At 42.1% G+C, this 11,345-nt stretch overlaps 1 protein-coding gene across 9 annotated transcripts; it reads left to right on the forward strand.

Moving 5' to 3' along the window:
• The first annotated feature begins 1,099 nt into the window (after positions 1-1,099).
• Positions 1,100-9,371, forward strand: CDCA4 (cell division cycle associated 4). Of its 9 annotated transcripts, none has more exons than XM_038179365.2 (4): positions 1,100-1,621; positions 4,984-5,064; positions 6,956-7,246; positions 7,381-9,371. In XM_038179365.2, exons 2-4 carry the CDS (start codon positions 5,026-5,028, stop codon positions 8,134-8,136), a joined length of 1,086 nt encoding a protein of 361 aa, XP_038035293.1. In that variant the 5' UTR covers positions 1,100-1,621; positions 4,984-5,025; the 3' UTR covers positions 8,137-9,371. The 9 variants fall into 9 exon arrangements, with proteins under 9 accessions (XP_038035293.1, XP_038035295.1, XP_038035296.1 ...); XM_038179367.2 differs by having other exon boundaries at positions 1,111-1,621; positions 7,053-7,246; XM_038179368.2 differs by having other exon boundaries at positions 1,111-1,621; positions 7,056-7,246.
• Positions 9,372-11,345: the final 1,974 nt, after the last annotated feature.

Raw genomic sequence — 11,345 nt, forward strand, 5'->3', positions numbered from 1 at the left:
TTTTTTTTTTTTTTTTTTAATGCAGTTGTTGTTCTAATTCCAGTTTCCCCTACCAGATTGCTCTGCAGACATTTCTCTTCTGGTTTTGCTCTGTGCTTTGTCTCCAGAACTCATAACTTAGGCATCAGTTCTGCTTTTGCTTGCAGATTACCTTATCTGCAAAGGTTTCATGTGCTGGGATAAATTTCTCAAGATATAAATGCCTGTTTAGGAAACATCTTTTCACCTGTTCTTTTTCAGCCTGGTGTTAAAATTTCATTTACTGAAAACAGTAGGTGGATGAAAACCTGAGCATGTAGTTAAAATTTGATCATTCCCTTTATCACATTGTGGTTACAATTCAATTATTTTCTTTATAACGTTATTTAAGCCCCATCAGAGATTGTTTGCTTTCTAGTAAATACTTTGGGCTGTGTTGTTTTACATCAGTTTGTCCAGATTTTTCAATTTTGACTTGTCAAGTTTTGTTTCTCACATACATGAGATGTGAGAGTTGTTTTTTTTTTTTCTCCTGAGAATAATCAAGTCTTGTCATACCCCAACTAAGAACTCAGTTTTCTCATTTTTTCAAAGATTTTTTTTTCAAAGACAGTGTTGAGAACCCTTAACAATTTTCTGATTAAACAACAGGTCAATCAGAAACTGTAATGATTGTAGTGTTTTTGAGCAACCTCATTTCGTTTCACTGGTTCTTCATGTGTTTCACTGAATAGTTTATGGGAGAAAAGAATGTCAAGACTGTAGCTAAGAGGGAAAAAGAAAGTAAGGAGAGGGGACTTGTGGACCTTACTGTATAGATGATGCTACTGCCTCTGTACTTTCCTAGCACTGATCCTGCAGGAACTCCAGAGAGGCTCAGGCTTCTTGCAGGATTTGCTGTGAGATTACCTATTTGAATTCATTGCAGCTAATCTAGAAAAAGTCGGTTGTCTCACCCCAAAACCTGATCTCACTTCGCTATGCAAACCCTATTTGCTGTGGCTGTCTTATATGCGGCTCCAGCCCTCTGTTGTCTCCCAGCCTTGCCCTCCGGGCTCAGTTTGCGCTCCCCCCCCGCTCTCCTGCTTCCACCCCGGGGCCAGCAGGGGCTGTGTGTGTGCCGGAGGCAGCAGCTGGAGCCGGGACCAGCCGGCCTCCCCCCCGCCAGCCGCCCCGCAGCGCTGGGGACACGCTAAGTGCTTGCAGCTGTGAGGCAGCGCCGAGCTGAGGCGGCCAAGCCCGGCGGGCTCGGGGCGGAGGCCGCAGCTTTTGGGGGCAGCGGGGACTTTTTATCCCCTCTTTAAACCCCCAAAGGAAGCGGCCTCACAGCCCGGGCAGGAAATGCCACGAGCCTTGCTCACGGAGCCAGCGGGCTCGGGGCACCCCCGCGACCCTGAGGGGGGCTCCTCCGCCGCCACCCCTCTGAGGGCCGGCCGCCATGGCAACGGGGGTGGATGGAGGGGGGGGCAGGCCCGCCCCGGGCGCCTTTGTGGGCTCCGACACTAAGATGGCGGGCGGGAGGGGGGCGGGGCTGGGCGCCGTGTTGGGCTCCGCCCGCTCCCTCCAGCGCGGAGCCGTGGCTGAGGCGGGAGCCGGGCTTCCTGCGCTGGAAGGCGGCGGTCACGGCACCGGCGGCGGGGTGGTGAGTGTGTGTGTGTGGGGGGAACCGAGCTGAACCGGGCTGTGGGGCCGTAGGGCTGCCTGAGCTTCCCTCAGGGGGCTCCGCTGGGGGCCGAGCCCCGTGCGCGGAGCCGCTGTGGGCGGGAGGCGGCGGGGGACGGAGCCGCTTCAAAATGGCGGCTGCGCGGGGCGGGCGGGAACGGCCGTTGGTGGCCGCTGGGTGACGGGCGGGGAGCGAACCGGGACCGGGCCGGGTGCTGAGGAGCCGCGCGGTGCCCGCTTCCCCCCTCCTCCGCCCGGCCCCTGCCTCAGCCCGGGGCTCGCTCCCCGCCCCGCCGGTCCCGCCTCTCGCCGCCGGTGCCAGCCCCCTGCCTCCTCCTTCCCTCCCTCTCCCTCCCTCCTTCCCTCAGCCTCCCTTCCCGCAGCCCCCCGGGGGCTGGCGAGCTGCCCCCCGAGCCCTCCGGGGGCTGCCGTGCTCGGGTCTTTGTCCCCGGTGCTGGCCCTGGCAGCCCTCCCTCAGAGCCAGGCGCCGCCATCTGCGCCCCGGGGAGGCCGGAGCTTGGCTTTTCTTCTGCTCCTCAGCTTTATGCGCGGTTTTGGTGCCTTGCCACGGCTGTTGGCGAAGGGCGGTTTTGAATTCGGGGGACTGAATCCTAAAATTTGGTGCCAAGGGGAAGGTACAATGCCTATCTTCGTGTCAGTAAAAAAAGGAAAAAAAAAATTGCCTTGCTTAAACCTCCAGCACTTGGCTTAGCTAGTCCTAGTCTGCTTCCACCCACGGACAAGCAGCGCTAGGATCTCCTTCCTATCTTCTCTGTGAGCCCAACTGTTAGCAAACGCCTTTTTTTTTAACCAAATGCCTCGTTTTTAACCACCTGAATATGTGTTTTGCAGCATTTGCTACCTGAATTTGAATAGAATGTGGATCTGGAGTATGTAAGCTGATGCTCTAGTAGGAGCTGGATCAAATTTCAGGCACCTTATTTGTAAAACAGACCAGGAATTTGTCATAATCTCCGAAGCAACATTTTTAGTGAATTGCATAATACCGTGCTACTATTCCAAAAAAGAAAAAGAATCCCATGCAAATCCCCTTGTTTTCGGACTGTTATTTTACGGATAGCTGTTGTCTCCTTGACAACTTCTTTCATGCAGCTGTTTCAAACAACAGTTAAGGTTTTGATACGCTAGGTTTGGGCTCGTGGCACTCGGTTAGCAGCAGCAGAAGGGAGACGATACAGCTAGTCCAGGTACTGCCTCTTGGACAGAGGCAAAGGCTGCTTAAAGTTACTGGGGGGTTTTGAATGCTTTGCCTCAAAAGCAGCAGCAATCTTGCAGTCATGTACCAAGAAGTTTTACACAGCAGCTTGAACCTTTTGAGTACATTAATAAATAAATTAACAGAGAGAAACATACTTAACATTTTTATTAATTAGGTTTTAAAGTTAGCGTTCTCTTGAGATGAGTAGTTGTTGGTGATTGCCCAGAGAAGTCTGGGAGAGGTCGTTTATTTGTAATGTTTTAATTGAATCTGATAATGGCTGTAAAAGTATTTCTTTATTTTATTGTTCTGAGACACACTGATATGACAAGTTAATAGAATCTGAAGAAACAGTTGCTTTGATGGACAAATTCGTTAATATTTTTATGCTAACAGAAGTTCCACGTGGTTTGTTTATTGCTCTAGGGAAGAACCTAGAATCACACACTCACGTTGCATGGGAAAACTCCTTCCTTCTTCAGTATGTTAATAGATTACAGACTGGACTGGTCTGCCAGCGTCTCCCGTGTCTTTTAGTTTGTGGATATGATGATAATGGTTCTTTTACTTCTGTGCTCCCATCAGCAGTCTCTCCCTGGGTCAGTCTACTATTCTGAGAGGCAAACGGAGAAAGGTGCTTCCTTAAAAATTGTCACGTATCCAAAATAGCTCTGGAAAACCTCCTTTGTTTATCGTTCCCATGACTGCATCATCTTTACCTGCACGTTTGTTGTTGTTCTGTAAGAAAGTTTACACCCATGTCACCTACCCTGAGCCAGAAGTGTGTCTGGCAGGGGTTTAGGGATTCAACTGCTCGCAGGCTCTTAGTGTACTTCTTTTATAGAATGGGCTGAGAGTATACCCCAGGAGCAAGAACTTCAAAACTTTAATAGCATAATCAGGTGTTTGGTAGAAATAAGGAATACTTACTCAATCTCTGTCACTGGAGTGGTAGTTGAGATGCCTCATGACCCTGTCTTGGCTGTTGGTGTGAGCTCAGTCTGTGAAAGAGAATTAGTTGGTTGAAATACAGTTTGTATGGCAGGACAGCATTTTAGTCTGAATATTTTGGGATTGAGTCAAAAGGTTTTGGCTCGAGAGTGTTTAAGGTGGCTTTTTTGATGTGGTGTTTTAATAAGTATGCAGTTTCTGGAGAAAAATAAATGCTTTTTTTCTGCCAGAAAAAGGCCTTTGTCAACCATCTCCCCCCTCCCCAATTTTCAGAGCAAGTGGTTTTCTAAAACCTTTAATTACCAACCACAACAGAAAACAAAGAAAGACGTGCATATGCGTCCAGTTAACTTATTTTTTTCTAGGTATGTACTTCAGCTGCAGACACTGAAGTGTCTTGTGCAGTACAGACATGTCTAGAAGAGTATCTGAGTTGTATTCATATTTTGTCTTACAGGGTTTTTGTAGCCGATTGAAACAACATTCTTTTTGGCTTTAGTAATTAAAGGAATTATTGCACGTACTTGATAGTTGTATTTGGTATATCGGAACTTGTTTTGCCTTGGATGTCTTTTGAAAACTCAGCCTTTATAGCTCAAATAATTTCATTACTGTAATTGCTTTCATTATTGTCATCTTACAGAGTAAATCTGAGTCATAAAGTTTCTGTGTTACTGCTAAAGGAAAATCCTACCTGTCTTTGCTGTGTTTCAGTTTTATGTTTGTGCTCACATACTCTTTTTCTGTAGCTGCTAAAGAGATGTATGGTTTTCTACAACAAATGTGTAAACTGTATGCTTTTGTTATAAACTTTCTTCCAGTTTTTCTGAATGCTTAAGCTTTTAGATGATGGCTGAAGATATTGTTTGCTCTTTCAGTGGCATCGGTACAGGGATAAGGGAGAGGCTGGTCCAAAGGTCAGGATGATAGCCTAGGACTTGGACTTAAATTGGCAGTTTCCTTCTCCTGTAGCAGATTTTGCATGTATTGTTCACAGATCACCTTTGTACTCTGCCTGTAAATTGCATTTAATCCAAATTTCTAGAAGTACCGTGAGGATAGAGAAACTGAAGCAATTGAAAGATAGGGGTGTATAAGTTTCTGACATGGGGAACTGTTTGGCTGTGCATCTCCTGTACTTGCCTGACACCTTGCTTCCTGGTACTTGGTAGGTGCTGCCCTAACTGTTACTGTATGGACTCTTGCTCAGTAGCATGGGAGAAGAGGAAGGACTACATCAAGCACAATTACTGGTACGTAGCTTTTTGCTCCTTAACGTGAAACAGTAATCCTCTAGTATTCTGAGTGGACTCAGAAATAGGGTGACAAAGAACCTGGTTTTTATGGTGTAAGATACTGACTAGAAGTAAATACTTTATTTATTTATTTATTTTAAAAAAGGAACGTTACAATGAAATCCGTGAAATATTTAAGAATCCATGTAAGTTTTTTTCTCTTTTTGCTTTGTCTTCTCCACTTGAGTGCATGTGTGTGTGATATATCTATGTTTTCAAGTTTTGTGATATATTCAGTTATTCTATTGAATAACCTTAGAATTGCCTTAGGAGGTATCTAAATGCCAAACAGTATATGGTTGAAAACCAGGTTAATGTTCCATTGAAGTTCTAATTATTCTTTACAAGAGAAGAAGTTCAAATAAAAAGAAGCTTTAAACTCTGCACAGAATGTGTAAAGCTTAATAACATAATTAACCCTGTATGAACGTCGGTCCCCAAAGATGTCTCCTGGAGGTTGTTTCACATAGGGTGTGTATGTGTACATACAAATGTGTATGAAAAGTGGTGTATCCCCAGCTGTGAAGTTTGAAGGAATATCTAAAAGTCTAAAGGTTTGAAGGAATATCTAAAAGTAGAAACTTGGGTTGTTTTTAATGGGAATAATGCAGCTATGTTAAGTTATAGGAAACATTTTTTGCAAAGAGCTTCAAAAACATTTAACGTATTGATAGTCCTCTAATAGCTTTTAAGAAATCAGTTAAACATGGCCTTAAGATGAAGTTCCTATATTCTGTGTTATAGTCTCTGGAGAAATCATAATACAGAATTTTGTACCTTCAGTGGAAAGAAGTTTCTCAGAGTCAGCAAATCCAACACAAGGTTAATTCACAGATACAGACAGCAGTGTAAGAAGTGTGATACAGGGTCCTTGTTTATGTAGCTACAATGTTATTCCCAGGTTTTCAGGGCAGATAACTTTGTAATGTAGGATGAAAGGAATAATGTAGTTGCACTTTGGATTTTTACTGACTCTGAAAGAGATCTCTCTGAAAATATGGGAACCATTCAGTAGCAACCAAAAAAGTGAGACAGAGGTTTGGGCTTACCAAGAGAAGTGGAATAAAAGACATTGCAATACTAATTGGGCTTTATCGTCTTTGAGCTGAAAAACGTCATTCTGATCAGGTCACTACATTAAAAATCCCCAAAAAGAGGAACCATAAGGGCAGAAGACTTGGAAAGGACATAAAATGTGCATAAATGTAAAGATTAGGTATTAGCTTTCATTTGCATCCTAGCTTTTATAAGAATAAAAGAAACAACATCCATTGTATTTACAAAAAAAAAGAAAGGTATTTCAAGAGATCAGCTGTAATACTTCACTCACGTGGGGCACTATTGTAAAAGTGAATGCAATTCAGATGAAGATCCGGAGGCTAGTGCTTGAGATTCATACCTTGGCTAATTCAGCAAGTGATTTTTTTGGGTGGAAATAATCCGAAGCCTTCATGCACCCCACTTACTTTTAGCTGGTGAACCTAAAATAGGAATACAGGAGTTTTGTTTTCTGTTAGTCAGCTGGGAAAGAAGTACATCCTATACGGAGGATGACTGTCTGTCTTTACTGGAATTGCACAATTCGCATTGGAATTGCACTGTTCAGTTACTCACTCAAGTAAGGGAACCTGAAAGACTGCTATAGACACCTCAGTTGAATGTCTGAAGTTATATGGAACAAATGGAGATGTTACACTCCAAGTAGCCAAAGTAACCTAACCTTTTCAAATATGCTGTCCATGATATATGTTTTTTCTTTTAAATGTTGCTGTTAGGCATGTTGGTGTTCTCCAGGGGTCAAATCTTTCAAAGATGGTGTGCCAGGTTGTATTTTTATTTCCAAAATTAGAGGTTAATCATGCCAGTAGAAACTCAGGAGGAGCGAGGAGAAGCTGCCTCTCTGCTAGGTGAAAAACAGCCGTTGAGATGTTCGCTTCTGTGCGAAGCAGTGGCTCCTGACTTCCATCAAGTTTGGAACTTAATGGGAACCAGGAGCTGGGAGCCTCTGCCTCTCTCAGATGCCACTCTCCGAAGCCATGACTCGTGGACCTGCTCACCCCTGGTTCCCGAATATCGTCTTTGGGATCCAGTCCATATGTTCCTGACCCCTGTTGTACCACACTGGCCATTCTATAACCTGGTATGACAATTCTGATGTTTATATCTTCAAAGAACTTGCTGTTCGAATTTCAGTTTTCTGTTTTAAGTCTCTTTTTTCCTCCTTTTGAGCTGTTTATGTTGTACAACGGGTTTTTTATTTATTTATTTTAACAGGACACAATGTTTGTGCGAGGATTAAAGAGAAAATGTTTCGATGGCGAAGAAGATATTGAAGGAACTCTGGCTGGTATTAAGGCTATTCCTTCATACAATCTTCAGCGACAGTCACTTTTAGATATGTCCTTGGTTAAACTTCAGCTGTGTCACATGCTGGTTGAACCTAACCTTTGTCGTTCGGTACTTATAGCCAACACGGTACGCCAGATCCAAGAGGAAATGACCCAAGATGGGACTTGGCAGATGATAAATACGCAGAGCACAGGCCAGGCATCTGTGGATCGTCTTGTTTCAACAGATATCCTCTGTCGCTCATCTAGGGAACAAGCTGAGGGAAAGCATGTTCCAGGTTACAGTACTTTCAGTAAAGACTTTGAGGGCGACCAGGCACAAGATAGTTCAGAAACGATGTCAACAGCCTCTTCAGTGCAAGCTCCGAGAAACCTGCCAAGTAATGTGTGGGAAATGGAGAATCCACAGGAAAACAAAGGAAACTTTCAAAAATCGTTAGATCAAATATTTGAGACACTGGAGAACAAAACTCCTAATTCAGTGGAAGACCTCTTTTCAGAAGTTGACAACTCTTACTATGATCTTGATACTATGTTAACAGGCATGATGAGCAACACAAAAATGGGACACTGTGATGGGCTAGAATCATTTTCTTCTCCAACAACTACAACTTCTAGCTCTAATTGTAAATCTGATCTTAACGAGCTTGATCATATTGTGGAAATCCTTGTTGAATCCTGAAACTCCTTGTGTAGGAGAGAGAAATGTGTTAATGGAAAAAAGACTCAAGGAAAGCTATTTCCATAGTTTGCTCTATCAAATCTGCACGTGTATTTTACAAATATCTATATATTATATAGATATATATATTAAAAAAAGCACTTCATATTGCAAAATAGTGTTAACTCTTAAAGTTAACCTGCAACTTGTAGTGTAATAATCCAATTTCTTGTCCACTGAACTGTAATGACATACAGTAAATGGTTAAGTATGGGGTCCAAGGCTTTCAAAATTGGGTTCCTTTTACCAATTTGCTTTAGCCTTTGATGGAGGACATGCTCACTGAAAGGAGAGATGAGAGAATCCCTCCTTCTTACCCTTCTCCCAGTGAAAATGGTAATAAATAGAGAGAGAAGTTGGTCAGCTGTTTTCCTATTCTCCTCTAGTTTCTACTTTGTTACAGGACATAACTCCTACTATATCTGCTGCTTCTGATCTAAGTTGCTACATGGCTCTTAAAGAGCAGTATGCAATGGTTCTTGTTACTCTAGCTAGCTTATTCTGGGTTTTGCTACAATTTTTACTTTAAAAATAGTTTTAAAGTGTTTATTGGTGTTTAGATTTTTCCAGGTATTTTCCTAAAATATATTTTTACTACAGATGTTATGTCAGCTGCTAACTTAGCAACTTTTGATCATAACTGCAGTTGATGTATTTTTTAAAAGGTTTTCAAAAAGGGATGCTTTTTTACTGTGAGCTACCCAATGTAGTTCAGTAAAGTGTATGTAAATGTAAATATACGATTTTATACTTTACATTAAAATGTAAGAGCTGTTTTCATGAATCTGTTTTTATAGAGTAGTACTTTACTAAATTGAGAATTGTACAATTACGCTTTTTATACCCCATATACTTGAGTATCATTAGAGGAAGAGCTCTGATCCAACTAGATACAATTAAATTTAATTCATTTCAGACCGTATTTTTTGTTAACTGCAAACCTAAATTACCTAGGTTTTTATTTATGTGTATTTATATGTAAATGTCATCAAGTGAATTGTTTATCACTGAAGTCTACCATCAAATATTTGTTTATATGGGATAACTATCTTGCACTAATTACTACAAAAAGTGTTACTAGCGGCCTTCAAATCTCAACTGGTATGTCTTGATGTCTTGTCATAATTAGTATGCTCCACTCTTACCAAGGGTTTCCTCTTGCCTTTTTTTTAATAACAAAAGATAATACAACATGGGATGGTGTTCTTTTCTTCAAGTACTCACATTTATTCTGGAGTGTGTATAATTAAGTGTATTCCTATGAGACTTTTTTTTTTGGGGGGGGTGGGAGGGAGGGTAGAAGAAGTACAGTGTATGATGATGTTACACCCCCAAAAAAATGTACCTCCAAGCTCGTGCTGGGGAAGAGGCCTGAGCTAGCAGGGAGGTAGGCAGGGGGAAGATTGCTTGGTTTCTGGAATGTTTTAGTGTTGGCTGCGTGAGGGGAAGATAGCCTCCAGTAACTTAGTTGTTTTCCATAGACTTGAATCAAGCAAGTCACTGAACATGAAAAGAGTACGTTTCTGTGTCCGACAGACAGTGCTTTCCTGCAAGTGACCTTAATTACTACACACCATCTCTTCCAGGTTCTCAAACACTCCTCCCCTTCTGGGGAGATGTTAAGGATGTTCCAGCATCACCTCCACAAAAGGCAAACGCTGAGCTTATGATTTCAAAAGTGCTTCAGAAGCATCTGATCTGGGGAAAAGCAACATTATTTTGATAAATTACTTAAACTTGATAGTTGAATACATATTAATCCATATTTGCTGTAGTAGTTAAGAATTGCTTCCTTGATAGTTGATTAACTAACTGTATTAGAGTGTGAAACACTATATAGACACTTGCAATTTCAGTCCTTATAATATGGCTAGACCAAAGAAACACAAAGTATTACTGGAAAACAATAGGACATCACCAATTGCTGGAAGGTGTGCTAGTACCCTGTCATAATTCAGGAGGATGCAAACTGTCATACCTCATGGTGAAATAATAGTCTGTTTTATTTGGCAGTGTTAGTGTCAGAGATTCCTTCCGAAGTTATAAGTCAGCAGGAAAATTTGCCTGATGCTTTTTTGTCTGTGGATAGATGCATTGAAATGGACAGCAGCTGCCTTAGGGTAAAGTAGCCAGGCAGTTTCCAAGTCTTCTAAATGGAACATTAGTGGTGAGTGGAACAAATACCTTCTGTACCTCTGGGAAATTGCCCAAAAGCTGCTCTGAACAGTGATGGTTCAAAACCCCTAGGTTTGAACAACTGAGTGTTCCCCTTCCCCCTCACATTTTTGTTAAATGGGAAGCTTCAAGTGTAAATATTTAAAATGCTCACCCCTTCCTCCTCAGTGTGCTTCAGCCTTCCTGTTAAAGGTAGGAGTTACTATAATTCGAATTACTATTATTTGTTCGTATAACTCTTGCACTGTGTATGTATGATCACACCAAACATCTAGACAGGAACATTCCTTTACTGGGGAAGCCATGCCCAGCTCAGAATAATTTGTAGAGACTACTTGGCTTAACTGGAAGGGTATTAGGCAAGTATGCATTTATGTAGTTAAGTATTTAAACAGGAATATATATCCTGTTTTATTATGTTCTTAAAACTTGTGCCAAAACGTATGTGCTCTTACATGTCTGATGTCTTGGCTCAAGTGTTCAGCAGGTATAAGTATTTGTATTGCTGAAACTTGCACAGTCACTCTGCAGATGTGTACGCAGAGCTGCTCTGACTGCAAGTCAGCATACAACCTGCATGTCTCCCTGCTGCTTTTTTGCAGTGCCTCACACAAATTCTGCTGCTCGTTTGGGGTAGCTTCACTTCTATAAAAAATAACTTCCTAGCTTGTATTGTCATTCCTTTGCTAGTCCAAAGAGGTTATAGTTGAATATGCATCAGTTAAAGGTTAATACAATATTATTCCCTTCTATGTTCCTCTGTGATACAGAGAGAGATTAGAAAGGATAGTGCCTGTAAGGTGTTGATTTTTTTTGTGTGTGTGAATTGTGAAACGGGGATGTACAGTATTTGCTGATGGCAATTTTCTGAATTTTGGCATGTAAAGGGAAAAAAAATTAACCTCTGTTACAGCTTCTATAAGGTTCTGCTACCATTTCTTGTGGCCTCTTTTATGTGTTTCTGGGGAAGAGAGTCACAGAACTTGTACAGCAGT

This window comes from Anas platyrhynchos, chromosome 5 (genome assembly GCF_047663525.1).
Source record: "Anas platyrhynchos isolate ZD024472 breed Pekin duck chromosome 5, IASCAAS_PekinDuck_T2T, whole genome shotgun sequence".
In the NCBI taxonomy this organism is placed as follows: domain Eukaryota; kingdom Metazoa; phylum Chordata; class Aves; order Anseriformes; family Anatidae; genus Anas; species Anas platyrhynchos.

What these genes read in the sequence shown, in the direction of transcription:
- CDCA4 (XM_038179365.2), top strand. Translation starts at nt 5,026, where the DNA reads ATGGGAGAAGAGGAAGGACTACATCAAGCACAATTACTG. An exon ending in TACATCAAGCACAATTACTG is followed by an intron (nt 5,065 to 6,955) that starts GTACGTAGCTTT and finishes TTCCAAAATTAG; the next exon opens with AGGTTAATCATGCCAGTAGA. An exon ending in ACTGGCCATTCTATAACCTG is followed by an intron (nt 7,247 to 7,380) that starts GTATGACAATTC and finishes TTATTTTAACAG; the next exon opens with GACACAATGTTTGTGCGAGG.